Source organism: Physeter macrocephalus, chromosome 11 (assembly GCF_002837175.3).
Source record: "Physeter macrocephalus isolate SW-GA chromosome 11, ASM283717v5, whole genome shotgun sequence".
NCBI lineage: Eukaryota > Metazoa > Chordata > Mammalia > Artiodactyla > Physeteridae > Physeter > Physeter macrocephalus.
In genome coordinates, this window is record NC_041224.1 from 32,530,062 (window position 1) to 32,548,978 (window position 18,917).

The 18,917-nt window shown below is 46.3% G+C and overlaps 1 protein-coding gene across 3 annotated transcripts; it reads left to right on the forward strand.

The window, feature by feature from the left end:
• The first annotated feature begins 201 nt into the window (after positions 1 to 201).
• On the forward strand, positions 202 to 8,887 carry KLF6 (KLF transcription factor 6). 3 transcript variants are annotated; one of them, XM_007115093.4, is made up of 4 exons: positions 202 to 548; positions 3,302 to 3,875; positions 5,284 to 5,407; positions 5,872 to 8,887. In XM_007115093.4, exons 1-4 carry the CDS (start codon positions 345 to 347, stop codon positions 5,921 to 5,923), a joined length of 954 nt encoding a protein of 317 aa, XP_007115155.1. In that variant the 5' UTR covers positions 202 to 344; the 3' UTR covers positions 5,924 to 8,887. The 3 variants fall into 3 exon arrangements, with proteins under 3 accessions (XP_007115155.1, XP_028351005.1, XP_007115156.1); XM_007115094.4 differs by lacking the exon at positions 202 to 548 and adding an exon at positions 2,247 to 2,336; XM_028495204.2 differs by lacking the exon at positions 5,284 to 5,407 and having other exon boundaries at positions 203 to 548.
• The last annotated feature ends 10,030 nt before the right edge of the window (positions 8,888 to 18,917 follow it).

Genomic DNA, 18,917 nt, shown 5'->3' on the forward strand with positions numbered 1-18,917 from the left:
ATGGCGAGGGTTGTGATGGAGAGGCTCGGTCACGCCAGGCGGGGCCGCTGTAAGCCGCTGCCCGCGATTGGCCGAAGCTGACATCATCGTCGCGCAGCCCCCGGGCCGGGCGCGGCGTGATTGGGCGGTGCGCGGGGCGGGCGCGGGCGAGTCACGTGGGGAGATGGGGGGGCTGGGCGGGGAGGAGGGGAGGCTGGCAGCGGAGCTTTGAATAGGGAAGTTTTGCAGGGGTTACGTTTGCAGTCAGTCCGGTGTTTGCAAATATTGTGTGGGCTCGCGAGCGAGTCTCCGGGCTCCGGTAGGATCCGAACCCGCGGCGCCTAATTGCTGCCCACTGAGTTTGCATGAACTTCCCCGGCGCTGCAGGCACGGCTGCTGCGCTCCCGACTCCAGACCGCACACCTCCCTGTTTTTACAACAGCAGTGACTGTCTTTTCCAACCCGACATGGATGTGCTCCCAATGTGCAGCATCTTCCAGGAACTCCAGATTGTGCACGAGACTGGTTACTTCTCGGCGCTGCCCTCCCTGGAGGAATATTGGCAACAGGTAAATAGGAATTTTCATGGGCCAGGTGCCCGGGTGCGCCGAGGAGGGAGTGCATGCACTCACCGACAGGACGGTGTGTGGTTGGAGGTGCATTTCTTTTTCTTCTTTTTTTAATGGTTCGGGTAAATTTTTAAAAAATTAAAATAATTAGTCTTAAAACGTACTTCTGCTGCCTCCGGTGTGGAAGGCACTTTAAAGGGGCCTTTTACAGCGTGGAGCGGAGTTGTCATTTGAGTGGGGCGCAGCAGTGCTTCGTCGCTTGGAGTGTTTTTGCCGTTTCTGGGGCTTATGAACTGCGTTCTCCGGAGGGCAGACCCAGCTCCGCGGCCTGATCCCGGCCCCAGCCCTTGGCAGAAGTTTGGTGCTTGTACCAGCTCCAGACTCCACAGCTGGATCTGGTCATATGAACTTGCATGGACTGCCAAGGGTGTTTTTTTTTTTTAAGGGATTTTGGTTTTGTTTTGCTTTTTGGTGTTTGTACGTGGAGATTTTTTTTTTTTTTTAAATTAAGGATTTCACCAGCGAAACATCCACCAGCTCCTTTTCTCTACCAGGCCATTTTCAGTTTCTTTACCTTCTTGGGAATCCTTAAGATATGCCTCGATCTGCCTTGTTTTTCTTACCTGCTTCTTTTGTTGACCAGAAAAAAGAAAAAAAAAAAAAAAAAACCAATGTTTGCACAACCAGTGACTTATCAGTCATATGACAATGAGCCCGTCCGAATTGCTTCAAGTCAGAGTTTGGGAAGAAGAGTCTCTGTTTCCGGCATTTTTTAGTGGAACTGTAATTTTTGGCATTGGACATTTAAGAAACAATTTTTCCCCCTCCTAATGCGTTAGAATTACCTGAAGGGAGAGAGATTCTGACACTTGTCCCATTATCTGTGAAGATAGAAGGAGGGTTTGAGGTTTTCTCTGCCCTGCTAGGCTGTTTGCTTTTTGTCACAAAGTGAATTAGCAGATCATATATATATTGTGGGTTTCAAAGCCTAGAAGGCTTTTAGGGGAGATGAAATGCAAAGTGTTACAACCTTCACATGCCTGCTTAATTGTTCCCAGCCCTTTCCTGCCTCCCTCTCCCCTCCAGGCTTTTCCTCCTAAAGAAGCTGCTTCCTAGGACGTGATTGAAATTGATCTAAGTAGTTTCCTTGGGCATTTGGGATTTGGGCCACAAGCCAGGCTGAGCTCTTGGTCGCCTTCAGAGGCTTTTAAACTCTCCCTGAGAGCTTCCTTCAGGTCCCCAGTGCTCGTCAGCATAATGGAGATTTTAAATTAGCCAGATTATTAAAGTTTAACAAGATCTCAATAAACGTGCTTTCCTTTTTCTTTGGAACATCCATAGAATATCTTGCTGTTCTCTCCGCAGAACACTCTAGTGTGCTTTGTAACCCAGACGTCTAATTTTAGGGGTAACGAGAAAACAATGATTGTTTTTTCCCCCTCTGCTCGCTCCTGCTTGCTAGGTGAGGAGGGGGTGGGGGAAGGGTCTATTCTGATAGCAGGCACACTGCTAAATTAACCAAGCGGGAGCCCTTTGGGTGGGCTTTACTAGTCCTGAAAATGATTTGCTAAAAAGAGCAGAGTTTGCTGTAGAAATCTAAAGCTGTGGAATTGCAGTAGTATAGACAGCCTTATATGGACATGCAGGCAGTTGATCCTAGTGAAGATAAGGGCAGACATAATTTAAACCTAAAACGTTTCCTACCGTTTTTCTTTTCCAGTGGCTAGAAAGTTTGAGATGGTGGGGAGAGGGGATGCTGGTCTCTCGGCAGTTGTAGCTTCTGGAAAGGTTGGTTGTGGGGCTGGGGGGGCACTCTGGCCATGACACGCTGCATGTATATTTGAACCGGGTCCTTTTTTGGCTGCTGGTCAGAATTTCAAAAGGAAGTCTCCTTTGGCATTGTGTGAAAGAAATAGAGTGATGACTCATACAGTTGTACTCTTGGCCAGTAGATAAAGTTCTTGTCCATTGTGGGACTCCCAGCAGGGCTGCGGAGGAATTTCCCCTCTTGCATCCTTTACAATAGCAGATGGCCATTCTGGAATGGTTTCTCCCCTCCTGTTGTTGTTTTCCTCTGACCACTGTGGAAGTCATTTAAGCTGTGTGTGCGCATGGCCCTGCACTTGGGAATGGCATTCTTTGAAAGCCTTTTAGGTCTGGGCTCCGCAGGAAACGGGTGGTTTCTCTGCAGCTCCTTCCTGACCCTAGACCATCAGCTGGCTGCGTCCGCTCACTGAGTGTGGCCTGTGCTGTCAGCGGTTCTCCAGAGACACATGCCATGTCAGAGCACACTGTGTTGAGAGCAGCAAGCCCTCTGTCTGTGCCTCTGGAAGGCGGATGCCTGGGTTTCCTTGATGCACAGGGTTCTCTCGACTGTCAGATAATATGGTTAAACCTGTGCGGTGGGGGCAGGTCTGAGGCTGGTATTCTTTGTGTGGCTTAACAGAAACTTATTAGAAACGTCAACACTGTAACTATAACAAAAACTGGCTCAGTGACCATCAGCCATTTGGGGCCATTGGTCCAACTTGAGGAAGCGGGGAGAGGTTTCACCTCTGGTTCTTCTTCTGAATGTGTACCCATTCCTAGAAACAGCTTTTCTCTCACTCTGCTCAAGACACGGATTCTTGTAGTGACAAGGCCACAGTTTGTTTATTTGCCCTTGACTCCTGCATGTTTTGGGAAGTGCGCTTTCGGTTCCGTTTTCGGTGGTCGTCACAATCACGTGCCTCCTTGTGGTTCCTTTCACACAGACCTGCCTGGAGTTGGAACGTTACCTCCAGAGCGAACCCTGCTATGTGTCAGCCTCCGAAATCAAATTCGACAGCCAGGAAGATCTGTGGACCAAAATCATCCTGGCTCGGGAGAAAAAGGAGGACTCGGACCTGAAGATGTCCTCCAGTCCCCGTGAGGATGCACTCAACAGCCCCGGCTTTGGCTACAACCTAGAGACCAATAGCCTGAACTCGGACGTGAGCAGCGAATCCTCCGACAGCTCCGAGGAGCTCTCGCCCACCACCAAGTTTACCTCTGACCCCATCGGCGAAGTTTTAGTTAATTCGGGGAACCTGAGCTCCTCCGTCACCTCCACACCCCCTTCCTCCCCAGAACTGAGCAGGGAGCCCTCCCACCTGTGGGGCTGCATGCCGGGTGAGCTGCACCCTCCCGGGAAGGCACGCAGTGGGACTGCGGGGAAGCCTGGCGACAAGGGCAGCGGAGACGCCTCCCCAGACGGCCGCAGGAGGGTGCATCGGTGCCACTTTAACGGCTGCAGAAAAGTTTACACCAAAAGCTCCCACTTGAAAGCACATCAGCGCACCCACACAGGTCAGTCCCTCCTGCGACCCGGGCGCCGCTGAATTAATTGCACCAGCCCTGGGAGGGGGCCGGGGCTCCGCAGGAGGCTGTCAGAGCAGACACGTCCTCACCTCCTTTCTTCCCTCAAAAGAGTTGGGTCTCTGGGGAGGACAGAGTAGGCGCTGAAAGACTGGACATGTGTGCCCGATGAATGGTTATCGCTTTCAGATTAAGCAAACAAGAGGTAAATCACATTCTCTGTCTGCACCGGGTACCCCACCCACTCCAGCCACCTGGGTTATCAAGGCCCACTGTGCAGTCTGCAGTGTCCCGTGTACAGTGCTACTCGGAGTTGCCTCTGATTTTTGGAAATGAAGCTCAAGGGTTGGGAGAGGGTGGCCGGGCGGTGTGGCGCAGGTGGGTGCCGGACACCGTGTGGGGTCTGAGCTAGACCCATCAACTCTGTACGAAGCAGTATCATCAGCAGGTACTTAGTGAGAATTTCTCTGTATATCATGCTGCCTTTGTTTTCTGATGCCAACTTTAGAAAATAATAATAACTTCTTAGTGAAATATCACATTCTAGAGATAGTTCCATTTACAGTTACCATGACAGTCTAGGATAACTGGTGAAGCATCACAGAAATTTTGGAGCTGGAAGGGGTCTTAGAGATCAAGTCAGGCAAACTCTCGTGTTACCAATAAGAGGAGATCAGGATCCTGAAACGGCTCAGGGCAGAGCCAGGATCAGGACCCGGGTACCCTGGAACCAGGCTCCTGACTATTCTAGTAGCACACTCAGGACTGACTGTGGCAATTGTTTTTTATTTTCTCAGGTAGCACTTTTAGTGAAATCCTATTTGTAATCCGACCAAGGGATAAAGTCGACTGGGTCTTTTGCTTGTCATTTAGAAAGTGTTTTGAAGACCTTGGGATGGGGTTTCCCAGAAACTCATGACCTCAGTTTTGGAGAAATATAGTTTCCCGGAGGAAACTACAAAGCCTCATTCCACAGGGAAGTGAGTAAGGAACAAAATAAGTGCTTGAGAGAAACCGTTTCCATGGAGAAAGCAATAAAACCCAGCCCTGGCCAAGGCCACGGGTCCAGTGGGCTGACACATCACCTCGGAAGTATTTCTCCAGTCTGAGTAATTGTCATTCTTACACGTTCACTCTGATTACGGTCATGTGGGCCCTGCCAAGCCTGGGTCTCTTCCCCAGCACTTGGAGGCCCAAGGCTAGGTCAGGAAAGAGCCCCTGCCTGTTACCTTGGGAGGGCCGGCTCTCAGCGCTAACTGAGGTGTATTCTGAATTCCTGAGGGCAGTGGCCTCTGGGCCTGCTCCTGAGTGGACTTTCCCGCCCCGTGTTGGGGTAGCAGGGCCCTTCCCTCACTGTTCAGTGAAATCATGGCGTGCCTGTCGTGTGCTCTCTTCCCAGGAGAAAAGCCTTACAGATGCTCATGGGAAGGTTGTGAGTGGCGTTTTGCAAGAAGCGATGAGTTAACGAGACACTTCAGAAAGCACACTGGTGCCAAGCCTTTTAAATGTTCTCACTGTGACAGGTACGTGCATGAACAGCAGGGGCGCGGCGGTGCCATCCCCGGAACGGAGTAGGCATGCAGTCACTCTGCAGCAAGGCAGCCGTCTTCCTGGCCTGCACTGGCATCTCTCTTTTCAGCCCCGGACTTTTTAAAAAGGCTCTAATATGCCACTCGTCCAGGTTAGGAAGCACCGTGTACTGAGTGCATGAGAATAGAATGATTTCGTTCATACTTTCTGAAGATTGGCCCTTTGACAGTTTTCAAATCTGAAGGCTGGGCAGTAAAGTCAGGTGACATTCCCAAGAGCTGATTGGCAATCTCCTTGACGTATACTCCTGCCCCGAATGTGGATGGGGCTGACTCAGCATGATGACTCCCACCCGCCATGGAGAGGGCTAATTTAGCTGGGGGGTGGGGCACGGGCAGGAAGTCTGTAACTGACGGGGCTGGAGACCTAACGTCTGGGACCCCGATTCTCTCTGCAGGTGTTTCTCCAGGTCCGACCACCTGGCCCTGCACATGAAGAGGCACCTCTGAAGGGGCAGAGCGTCGACTCCTGCGGGCTAAAAAGGCTTCCAGGCTGAGACGGCCGTGGAAGGAGGGTGCGTGTTCCAGCCAAAGCCATTTTGCACCCTACCCGGTCGCCTCCAGGACCTACTGGGAAGGTCTTTCGAGGGCGAAAAAAGTCATGTCTGAAGCGGCAGAGCACCCAGGGTGTGTGGTGTTTGGGTGGCCCTGGCCTCGCCACTGGTACCTATCCTCTGAGTGGTCCCTAAGCCTTTGCCGTGAGCATGTGCACTGAGAATGTTAGTGGTGGGTGGGCTGTATGTGGAGGGTCTCCTACGGACTGTGTGACGAGACAGAGTCCTTTCCCTTGCGAGGCTGCAAGAGGCAGAAAAACACATAGTTTGAATGTTTTGTGTGTGAGGCGTGTTCCATGAGATGAGATGGCCACCAATCATTTCCCGGGGCGGGGGTGGGGGGGTGGGGGGTGTAGGTAGAGTCTGCGCCTTAGAGGAAAAAAAAGAAAAGAAAAGAAAAAAAGAAGGGAAAATGTGGAGGGCAGGCGTGGGCGGTCAGGACCCGGGAGTGGCGAGTGGGTGTAGGGAGGGGAGCCCCTTTCCCTCTAGCGTGTGGCGAGAACTTTCGGTGTCTGGTTCAGCTGTGTGAAGTGAGTAGCTTCTGCTACTCTGAGACAGAGTTCATTTGTTACCCATTGTATAAGCTGTGTATCTACAAATATAATACATTGATAACTTTTCCTTCTAAGACAAAAGTAATGCATGGTCTGGGGAATTATCTGCTTTTCCATTTTTAAATCAGGACTACAGTTTTGATTCCAGTTCACTGAGCAGCTAAGATACGATTGGTTGAATTCGGTGACCCCCTAGCCATCTGGGCCTGGCAATACCCAATCCTTCCCCCCTTCGATTTCATAACACTCCCCTTCCAGAGAGGCATTGTGCAGCATAGGACTATTTTGTAAATGGTTCGAATTTGAATTACCTTTTTGGAGAATTTCGTGATGCCCTTGAAAGATGTTGGACACGAGTTGGGTGTCCAGGACGCTAGGGCTGGGAATTGCTGGTCTAATGTCTCATTAGACGCAGAACCTAAAATTTTTCTCAGTCGGGTGGGTAAAACCACTAAAGCTTAGAAACTGTTTTCTCATGCAGCTAAGTTTCTCTTATTTATGCCTTGAGGACTAATTTCTGGTTTTCTAGCTGTTAATGCACTGTAGATCTTAACAATGGTGCCTTACGCAAGTGGCCCCTTATGTAGGGGTCTCGTACAGGGGTATGGGTGATGCATGCTTTATTAAGGCTCTTTTTTCACCTGGCTTTGTACTGTATCAATATATAATACAGAAAAAAAATCTCTTTAAGGTCCTCCTTCACAAAGTCAAATAGATGAAAACCCCCCAAACAAGTCAGTATTTACTCAGTAGTTTAGACAACTTGACTGTCAGTGTTAAAGTGGAAAACATGTGATAATTGGAAAATCAGACCATTTCTGCCACCGTGAGACTTCCGTATAGACTTTGCACAACAGTTGTACAGATCATACACCGGCTGTGTTTAATATGTAACATTTTCACACGTATTAAAGATACAGAAGTATAAAAAACAATGTATTTGCTTAAAAGGCACAAGTTTCTCGCGTATCTATCTAGCTATCTGTTGGTAACACAGAAAGTATATTACTTTTTTTTTAAAGTGGGCGAAATTCTTGTGTATGTATATTTGTGTGTACAGTATGTGTATGTGTGTATGTGTGTGTATATATATATATAGATAATATATACATATTTTTTTAAGGAGAAATTAGAATGTCTAGCTAGAAAATTCCACAGCCTGTGAAGACATATTTCAAAATGGCCACAAAGGAGGTAAACATGAGAACTCTAACTTTTATAAAGGCTTTCCCTTTAATTTAACAATTTGCCACAGGCTTTTGGCATCAAATCTCTTCCAGACTGCCAACTCGCTCATCATAATCGGCAGGTCTGGGATAGGGTACCTTCGCCATTCAAAACTGGCATGAACGGAATACTAGCCCGCTCGTTGGTCTCAGACACACTAAGGTTTTGATTTTGAATGTCAGCTTTATTGAAGATCGCGCCTAAGAGTAAACTAATCACAGGGATTCTTTTTTAGAGCACTTTTTATGCAGATGAAGCTATTTTTTTCCAGCACATAGATTCTTCCAGTTTTCCAACGAGTAATTTCCCTGAATTGGCACACCGCAGCATGGACAGCTGATCCTCCATCCAGCTGCTGGCTCATGGGTGTGGATCTTTCCTTTATATATATTTATATTTATATATATATATATATATACACACATATGAGTCTGGCTGGGCTGGTATTTTGTTTGGATCTTCCTGGAGATGAGCAATGGTGAAAGCTCACATAACTGGTTTTTTTTGTTTTTTGTTTTTTTTTAATCTGGGCTGATGGATACACTTACCTAAAGAACTCATTTCATATTGCTGAGGGGGGAAATGCACTTTTCTTTTGGCAGTTCCAAATCCAGGCACTTGATTTGCTGGATTTTGGAAAACTCCTTTTTTGGCCCTGCTGTGTGCTTAGCCATAACAATTCCATTCAGCAAGAAGGTAAACAAAAGAAAAAAAAAAAAAACTTGCACTGGCTTGTCTCACTTATGAAACACCATGGAGTGGTTTGATTGGGTGGGGCTGGGTGCCACGTATGTCAATGCCTGTAATTTTCATAATAAGCAAGTACATAAAGAATTACATTCTGTTCAGGTGATAACTGAGCCTCAATCAAGCAGAAACTTTTTGCTTGACGTTAAAAAAAAATTTCTATTAGTGAAATTTCTTTTTTTTTTTTTGAAGCACCCTGTTATCTAAAAAAATCTTTGTAAGATTTTTGTAAAATTTTGTTTTACAAGATTTTATTTGAAATTGTTTTTTGCAAGATTGTTATATTTCTGTATGAATGTATTTTTTATTGGAATAACATAAAAGAATTCTTATCAGCATCTTGAGTCTGGTTGTTTTTGTGTGGGGGTGGGGTGGGGGTGGCTGCGGAGTGTTGAAACAAATTCCTGCCAGATTACTCACCCGGCTCCTCCTTGGGAAATCTTCCTTGTGCTACCCAGCCAGCCACTTGTCTCCCCCCGACTCACTGCCCTTCCTGGCAGCAAAGGTGGAAATAGGAGCCTGGGGTTGCTCCCCTGATGGGCACTGAATTCTCCTCCAGAGACTGACCACCAGGCCTTGGGGCACAGGAGGAAACACTTGCTGTGTTTTATCTTCCTGTCACTCCAGCCAGGAGAATAAATTGCAGAGGCATCCGCAGAATGTGAAACAAACACCTCCCTTTCACTTCTGCATGCTCCTGCAGCCCTGTTCCACCGAGGCGGTCAGAGCCCGGCAGCCGCGTCTGACCTGGCCCGCACACCTGGCTGAGATGTCACCCAAGAGGGTGAAAAGGACACAGTTGGGACAGTAAGCCCTAAAGCCATCCCCCCGGCTTTCAGTCCACTCTGCTTACCTACCCCCTCCCACCACCTTCTCTGGTCAGCCCAGCAAAATAGGGCAGAAGGTAAAAGATTGTTTACATGATCACCAGATTTTTTTTTTCTTGAGGTAAATGGGATGCATTCCGATGCAGAGTTTGTTCGAAAACAAAATAGCTTTTGGTTCTCTAGAAACATTTTCTGTGAGCAGCATTAGATCTTAGTTCTACTGAGTGGCGAGTGGCAAACAAGTTTGTGTTGAGTCCATATTAAGCTCCTCAGTAGTGATGGTAAAATCAGTGTGTGCTTTCTAGAAGGGGCTATAGGATGATGGACATTTCTGAAGCAATGAGCTTCTTAACCTTGTTCTTAGTTTAAGGAAGTTCTCTGGTTGCTGGAAGGGCTCACTGCCTCTTGTTCCTAGCGGATCTTCATTTTGCTGAGTGGGCAGAGTTTACACGAGCTGCTTTTAATTTGATAATTGGGGAGGGGAAGTTGAAGTGCGTCCCCAGATTAGAAATGTTAAGTAATTTTCTTTCTAGAACTGTGGTAAAAATATCAGTCATTTGAACGGAGTTGTGATGTGGGAGGGTGCAGGAAGCAGATGCAATTTTTGCCAGGACTCATGGGTGTGTTGTGTTCAAAGCACGTGTCAGGATGACTAATAGTTGGATTGCCCTGACTGTAGCACTAAATAAAGGCTTGATAATGCATTCTCGGCTACTAGTAAGACATGACCACTTTGTCATGTGAAGACTATGCCGAACAGCTCGGTTATGTTCAAATAAGGCTGCTAGGAGAACTGCCATGCAAGGAATCAGCTGTAAACCGAGGATAATTATAGAAGGACAAAAAATTTCAGTCTGCCTAACAAAATTTTTGAAACCTAGCTAAACGAAAGGATACGTTCTCAGTCGAGCTCGCCGTGTGCTTTCGGACAATTTGCTGAGCTACGCTGGACCTCAGTTTTCTTATTGCTAAAATATTTTGGGTTAGGTCACGTGTATCGAGCATTTTATAGAGCACTGCAATTCTGTGGTCTGTGAGTATAGGGTGGACTTCAAATTACATGTCCACCCTCCTCGAAATGCTCAGCTTAGATCTAGAAAGCTTTCTCTTGTGCTACAGTAGACAGCATTGTTGAGAAAATTGCTCTGACTTAGAATGGAAAGAGGGACATTCTCAAATTGCCCCTTTAATTATAGTTAAGTTATTCAAGCATTTGGTGCTTCATAGCATACCATTTTTTTAATTAAAAAAAAAAAGAAAAACCTCTTTGAAAACTGCCATTGTAGCCATTGCAGATCCAGTCTCAAGTTCTCCCAACTCACCAATCATACTGCGCACGTTCCCAGCTGACCTGTGCGCTCAGAGGGTGGTGTAGTCGATGGGAGGTTGTTTACTTTTATATTTTAATTGCTCCGAAGAAAGAACATATCTTTCATATGTAACTCCCTTCTTAGTTTTTAACCTTACGCCACCATGAGCTATATTTTTAACAACCCTCCTTCTCAACCTGAATTATTCCCCTCCCCAAATTGGGTGATGATGAAAATGATGATACCTACTACTTCTTGTGCCTTGACTACGAATCGGGGAGGCAGTATGTTATATATCTGTGTCTGTGTGTGTGTTTATTTCCCAGTGTACTCCACAGGGCGGGCGTTATCCCCATTTCCCAGGTGAGGAATACTGAGCAGCTTTCTTTAGATGGCTCAGCAGGAAGCCATCAGGCTAAATATTTGAGGCCACGTCTCTCAAATGCCAAAGACCAAGGCTTTAATCACCAGCCAACACTGCTTTCTGTCTCACGCAAGTTCTCACGAGAGGCTTCTCGTTCTGTTGGATTCACCTTGAAATGAAGTTACATTTATGAAATGGAGACAGAACTTTCTTATAATTCAGAAGCACTAAAGCTATAAACTGTGCTGTAAGCCTAAGCAAACAAAAGTAACCATTTTGAATTGCTTTCAAGATACGAGACAGGTGGCATGTATTTATTTCTAATGTTTAAGAAGCTCGAGAAAGCAACTGGGGATGTGACATCCTGCATTAATTGGCAAGCATCACCTAATGGACGTAGTTAAGACACAAAGAGAGGAAAATTAGGTCCATGCATCACACAAATGAGGCAATACAACAAAGTGTGTTTAACTAGATTTAGTTTATAACACAGTCTCTCTGTTTCACCCTAAGTAATTTTAATGAGAATTCTCTAAACGTCTGTGAATGGAAAGAGACAAAGACAAGAAGGAATCTGGGTACCACATGTCCTGATAGGAGTCATGCTGGGCCGAGCAGTCACCGCAGAATTTTCAGTAAAAGACAGATTTAGCTAGAATGCCCCTTGTCACTGTGAGTCTCTTCAAACTCGTGTTGCTAAGCCTTGCACTGACTTCCCTTTACATAATCGTGCTAAAAGAGAAAAAAAAAAAGGTATCATATGATCTAGAACTGTTCCTTAAATTCAGAGCCCCCAATCCAAAGCTGCCACGAACAAATAATTATTAACTTTTTTAAAGGCTTAGCTACTTAGATAGTGGAAAATGTTCTCCAGGCCAGAGAAATCAGCATTTTCCGAAGCTGTGAACTTGCTTGATTCCCAAGCACATGTACTGGTGACTTGCATGTATTGACTAATCAGAGTTCTGTTCCCCTCGATTTCTTAAGTTTCACATTACCACATTTCATTGTGGTTGTGCAAAACTTCCTTCCAGATGTGCAGGATAGGTGATGACAAGCACGGGCTTTATCAATTAATTCACTGTAAAAGCAGGCGGCATTGCCTGGGTGTCATTTTTCCATTTGCGTGGCTGAGGAGATGGGAGAGTGGTAGCACCATGGGGTAGGTAAAAGGGCAGTAAATGGCGCGTGCCCTGTCTTCCCTTTCAACAGGAATTCGAAAAAAATCTTCACTGTCACCTCCGTGTTCACTCACACAATTTACCATCTTCCCTAAAATAGGTCATTTACTCACAAGCTCAAAAGCTGTGCTGACTCACCAAGAGACATATGTCTCTGTGTGTGTGTGTGTGTGTGTGTGTGTGTGTGTGTGTGTGTGTGTGTGTGTTCAAACAACTGTAAAAATTTAACTCTTCATGGTAAAATTGCCTTTGGGCAACATTCGGACATATAAATCATTTAGTTAAAGTAAATAAAAGAGAACATCAATGTTCGCTACGGACTGAACATTTTGAACCATAACGATGTGATCTTGAGTATCTATCTGTCGTCAAGCCCCACCAGAAGATGGGGAGGAGACTGCAGGAGCTAAGACCACCAAGAGTCACCAGCACTGGTGAGGCTGCCCCCAGCAGTAGCCCTGCGACCTGAATGAGGCCCAGTAAGACCAAGAACGGGAGCCTTTGCTGAGTGAACAGCTGCACATGAGGATGCCCCAGGGGACACGCCACCTACCTCCTGGGTTTCTCCAGTCAGTGATGCAGCATTCACACTTCGCATGTATCAGGAGGAGGGAACCAGGAGAACAGGTTCAGTCCCATTTTGGCCAGAGATGTCTATGGGGTTTGAGAGAGGAAGACTCACCAGCAGCTTCTTGTTCATCCTTAATCAATCGTGACCCACCCACTGTGCTTCCTGCACTTAGGTAACAAGGAACGTTGCCTTTTAAGGATGCTTGTATTCGAGGGACCAGCCGGAGTGGCACCTGGAAATCAGGAAACTGGACAAGAACATGGAAAAGTCGTCCAAGGGCTGGAGCCCTTTCTTTACATTGTGACTTTCCTTGGAAATTTTTAACAGTAGCCCAAACTAGGAGTTTCATTTTGTTTCTGTTTTTTAATTTAATTTTTTTAATAGTTGCTTTACAATGTTGTGTTAGTTCCTGCTGTACAGCAAAGTGAATCAGTTATATGTATACATGTATCCACTCTTTTTTAGATTTCCTTCCCATTTAGGACACCACAGATCACTGAGTAGACTTCTCTGTGCTATACAGTAGGTTCTCATCTATTTTATATTGATACATAGTAACGTATATATATATATTTTAAGGGAATTCTACAAATTATATTTGCAAAGACTGGGCATTTACCCTATCATGTTCTGAGGAAGCAACAATGAACCTTCTTACATGTAACTCACAAGCAGAAGAATAGCTAACTCCTGGCTTTGAGATGGTTACTTAAAACACTTTCAGCTTTGTTTTCCTCATCTCCAAAATGTGAATGAGAATCTTTTAAGACTGTTGAAAGATTAGAGGTAAGGTATACAGGGATCAATAGCAGGTCATTATCATCATCCTGTGGTGGATATTTATTTCTCAATCAGAAAAATAATTTTTGTCTTCCCATTGAATTTGTTTAAAAATAGAATTTAAAACATAGCATTATGGGCTTCCCCTGGTGGCGCAGTGGTTGAGAGTCCGCCTGCCGATGCAGGGGACATGGGTTTGTGCCCCGGTCCGGGAAGATCCCACATGCCGCAGAGCGGTTAGGCCCGTGAGCCATGGCCGCTGAGCCTGCGCGTTCAGAGCCTGCACGTCTGGAGCCTGTGCTCCGCAACGGGAGAGACCACAATAGTGAGAGGCCCAAGTACTGTAAAAAAAAAAAACAAACAAAACAAACAAACAAAAAACATAGCATTAGGAAAAGGCAGTCATGTTTAGTTTCCACAACATAATTTTCCAGTAAATTCAGTGAAGGACAAGCTTAGGCTTTATGCTGCATTTTTATGATCAAGAAAGCAGTTTCCTCTTGAAATTCTTGCTGTTCTGCTGCAATCTTACAGGAAGGAAGTTCTGCAAATCTTTGAGGGAAACACTTTCCTGTCAAAAGCTGTGAACGCTCTGACCAGTGGCAGAATTGAATTGACCAACAGGTTCAATGAGTTGAATTCACAGTGTTTTTGACAAATGACAAAGAACCCAGAGGTCCCAATTGTTACTGCCATTTTCAGGAATGGCTGTAAATCTTGAGATGGGTCCAGTTCTTCTGAATCAGGAGGATTGTGCCCAGCTGGCCATTGAACCACTGTCTCCTCATGGCCCTCTGGAATGAGTGCATTATTTAACTTGTTACGTCTTTCTGATTAAATGGATTCTGTGCCTAGAATACCTCATCCATGAGCAAGCATCAGCCTAGATGCTGGACGCCACTTGAATTTGGCATACGTTCTATCCAGTTAAAATTCCTACGCTTACCTTCAGATATACTTGTTGGTTTATATTCTTTATTTTGTCTTGTTTTTAGTTAACTGGTGTTTGTTTGCTTGATTTTTTTATTTTCACCACCCATTTTCTTTCTTACGTGCATAATTCCCATCAACATGCACTCCAAGCGTCCACTGTCCTTAGTGGAAATAAAATACCATATATTTGCAGAGGTTTTGTGTTGTTTTGGTGTCACTGTTGTTATCTGTATGTAAAATAGTCTCACTGGACATTTTCTTTGACAAATAAGCACTGAGTCGATCAGATGCAAGCCGCCACTCCAGGTGACAAAGCCGACTGCCAGCACGTGGGGACAACCCTTATTTGCTCCTCAGACGCCCTGTGATGAGCAGGGCATTAGCATTTCATTTTGCAGGGAGTCAGCCGAGCCAGAAATAAAGCCAACCCATCTCTTTCCACTCTCATAATAGGTTTTGTTTAGCTACCTGTTAACGTCTCCAGTTAGATGCTACGGAGGTCACAGGTGCTCCTGTGTAAAGTGTGGGGCAAACCACGTCTGCATCCATCACCTGGTCAGGCCATCACCTTCTCAGCCAACCCATGCCTCAGCTCCACGGGAGCCAGTGATGGAGCATTGGAGGCAAAGCCCATACTTCATTCATTCATTCATTCATTCACTGACTCACTCAACAGCTGGGAAGTGTCAACGAGGTGCCGGGCACCCTGCTACGAGCTCCACCTTCCAGAGCAGAAGACCAAGTCCTGACCCTTCACTTCAAACTGTAGCTTATATACTGACCCCACCACCAAACTCCCAGGCCACACCAGCCGCAGAGGGTCCCCTTCCCTTAGCTCCTGTCCTTTGCTTCTTGTTTGCCTCCTTGGATACTCAGTGGGAGGTGCCTTTGTGTCTCTCATTTGTAATGCTCAGCTAGAGAGCTGTGCCTTTCAAAGCAAAGCTGGCTGTGTGTCTATCAAGCACTTGCTAGTTTTGACGATGACAATGAACTGTGTATATGTTCTGTGTACCCACAGCCCTTCGGCATCACCCTCACAGCCCCCTGACTTAGGATCCAATAGATCCACTAACAAGTCCCCAGAGGCCCCATCTGGCCACACAGCTGAGCCTCGCTGTCTGGAATCACGCCTCACGCCGCCCTGACTTCTGCACCAGTGCTGGAGCCACCACCAAACAGCCAGGGTGCACCTGAATAGGACACAAACGCATTTGTTTCCATTTCTTCTTTGGCTGAACCGTAGAGAAAGAATGTCTGGCACATCCTCCCCAAGGTGTAAAGCGTTTCAGAAATGGACGAAAGTGCCCTCCACGCCACGGTCTTCTCTGCTCTCTGGATCTGTCACCTGCCACTGCTCTGGGCTTCTTTATATCTCTCTCTCTCTCTCTCTCTCTCTCTCTCTCTCTCTCTCTCTCTCTCCCTCTCTCTTCCCCTCTCTCTTCCCGTGAGTAGGAGTCCCTTTGGGCCAAGACTGTGTTTCCGCAATTTTACACGTCTGAGTGCCCAGCCCCTTGTGCAGGTGTTCTAGAAATGCTTCTTCAATGAATGAATGAAAGGATGACCCTGCCGCTAATTCCTCCTGTTTCCAACAGCACAGAGACCTTAATTCTGAGGATAATCTCTGAATAAAATCCAACCACCCACTTGATCCACAGTATTAGACTAATAAATCTATCCCTTGGTGGCAAGAAAGGCTGAGCATTCATTGTGTTCTTTCCTCTCTTCTCCCCCTTTCACCTTGGTTGGAAAAGTTATTGAAGAAGAGGAAGTGGTCGAAGATCAGAGGAAAACAATCGGGGAAATCTGTACACCTGTCAGCTCGGCTCTGCGGGACGCAACACCAGCAAGCTCTGTCTCCTTTGGGGCAGCACCTACACAAGTGCTCGTTCTTTCAACCTTTTTTCTTTAATTTAATATAAACGCATTGAAAGCTCCAGAAAGAGCGGCGTGCCTCTGAATGGAGCTACTCAGTGAAACGAAAGCAAAACTGTATTAAAGCCGGTTTCTGGACTTGTCAATACAATTTAAATAATCAAGTGTTATTACTTCTAAACCAAATACAAAGCCTTTTTTTTTTTTTTTCAAAGCCTTTTAATTGTGAATAGGAGTCTTTGGCACCGGAGGAATGAATGGGTATTCCCAGGTGACTAGTTAAAATGTCTGCAAACCTGAAACCTCCTTTCTCACAACCTGTTTCCACATTCTGACATTGGATGTCGGTTTTGCTGTTTTCAGTCGGAGTGGCCGTCTTTTCCTTCAAGGTCAAATGGCTGATTAAGCTGTCACTGCTCATCATGTGTTCGTTGTAATCAGGCATTACAAGTGCACGTGGTCTTTTTCCAGTTAAAAGTAACATGATTCGGTGAGCGTTTGAGATGAAAAAATTTAGTTTGAATCCCTCCCGTATGCATCTGTGTAACCAGGGCGGGTTTCAGAAGCTCTGAGTCTGCTCTTACCTAAGCAAGGGGATCCCCTCATAGGGTGGCTGAAAGTATTAAATAGAAGACCCATACGAACATTCCTGATACAGTTCCTGGTACCAGGAGACCGGTAGGGAATGAGATCTCATCCACTTTTCTCTTAGAGGCAGGTTGTTTTTGTCTCAAATCCCTTGGATAGAAACTTCTCTCATATGACATCATTCCCTTTAGCAACTTTTTTCCATTCAGTTGATTTTTGTAACGCGTCCCAGGGAAATATCCTTTCAGGACATCTCAGCAACAAATAAAATGCTCCAGAGCCTGAAGGCTGGTCCCCTCCTGGGGTCCTCCTCTGGCTCTGTTGTTTTGGCCAAGATGCTTCACTTCTCTGAGACAGAGATGCCTGTCTCCCCGCATCCCTTAGGCTGATGTGCAGACATCAGGAGTGAACGCACAGGAAAACACCCCAACTGGAGGGCTGGGCTCAAATACTACGATGCTGCTATTTTCTTACCTCCTCCTGCTTTGGTTTTCTCATCTGTAACATCGGGGATGATAATAAATGGCCAACGTGCTGAGGTGTCGTTATGATTAGAAATAACACACGGAAGGAGCTTAGCCTGGGGCCTGGTGCCAAGGTGGGTGATGCACGTAGTAGCTCACTCAGATTCGGATGACTGCTGTAATTTCTTCTTTGTAACACAGGAAAAAACAATTGTAAAATACTCTCCTGAAATTCACAGATATAGAAACACACTGAGTCCAAAACAGCACATACAGATACCGCTATTTTTCTCAGTATGACGCGAGCAGTTAAGATTGTTTGTCGAATATGCCTGCACTTTGCCAACCCTGCTCTAGCAAGTGACCCTAAAAAAATGACAGGCAGAAATTAGGATTGCAGCCATCTGCTTCCTGCCACACAAGGAGAAGCTGCCGTAGTTTCCTCTCCTGGATGTGCATGTCATGAAGATAATAGTCATCTTTACTTAATGATCAGTCACAGTTTTTATTATGGGCCCACTCCTGAGAGTTGTCTTTTATAGAGAGGACAGGCATTGCTGGCAGACGGAAGCTTACCTGAGACAGCAGTGTTGCTAAGCATCGGTTGAACTGACCGGTGGCCGCCTTGTTATGAAATGGTTAGATCGCCCTCATTTACATAACCCCGGGAGTATAGCATGCATTGTCTACACTTGATATTGTCATCCTGAAGGCTCGTGTTTGCTGTGGTTCAAGGTTAGAGAAAATGTTGGGCGCAAAATGACCTCAGGACAGGAGGGCAACAGAGCAGCAGCCAGACTCCTTTACTCACTACCTACAGCAAGTAACAACAGCAACAGCCACAAAACAAACAGTAATAATTTCCATGGGCACAGACCACAAACAAGGCTTGCACCTACAAAATGAACAGGCGGGTCACTACCTTGGCGAAATTTCCCTTTTGAGTCCTCAACATCCTTTCTGAGTCCCCACCCAATGCAGTCGTCCACGGCCGAAGCCCATCTCACCGTCCCGTTTCTACAACCGCAGTAAAGTGAGTGAGAGACCAAGTCCAACGCCCTTGGGGACAAGTCTCTGTACAGGCCTTAGGTTAGAAGATGGACATACTTTAGAATCCAGCAGGCCTGGAGTCAAAGGCCAGCTCTGGAAGTTTCTAACCATGAGACCTTAAACTCCAGGGCATCTGCCTTCTGAAATGGGGGGCGTTTCCCTCTTGGGTCCCCAGAGCACAGGATGCGGAGCCTGGAGGGGAGGAGCTTACTGTTGGCAAGTGCTCAACGTGCAGCAGATGTGCCTCAGATTCCAGTTCAATCCTATAATATCTTATAGATACAGAGCTGAGGCTCTTCACGTGTTGTATCTATAACTCCCACAGAACACAACCTCGGCCTGGACCAATTTCAGTGCTGCAGCTTTCTCTTCTCTGCCTGTCATTCCCCATGGGTTGAGCCCTGAGTCCAAATTACAAATGC

Coding starts and splice junctions, on each gene's coding strand:
- KLF6 (XM_007115093.4), top strand. CDS start 345: ATGAACTTCCCCGGCGCTGCAGGCACGGCTGCTGCGCTCCCGACTCCA. Junction 549..3,301: donor TGGAGGAATATTGGCAACAG/GTAAATAGGAAT, acceptor CCTTTCACACAG/ACCTGCCTGGAGTTGGAACG. Junction 5,408..5,871: donor AAATGTTCTCACTGTGACAG/GTACGTGCATGA, acceptor TTCTCTCTGCAG/GTGTTTCTCCAGGTCCGACC.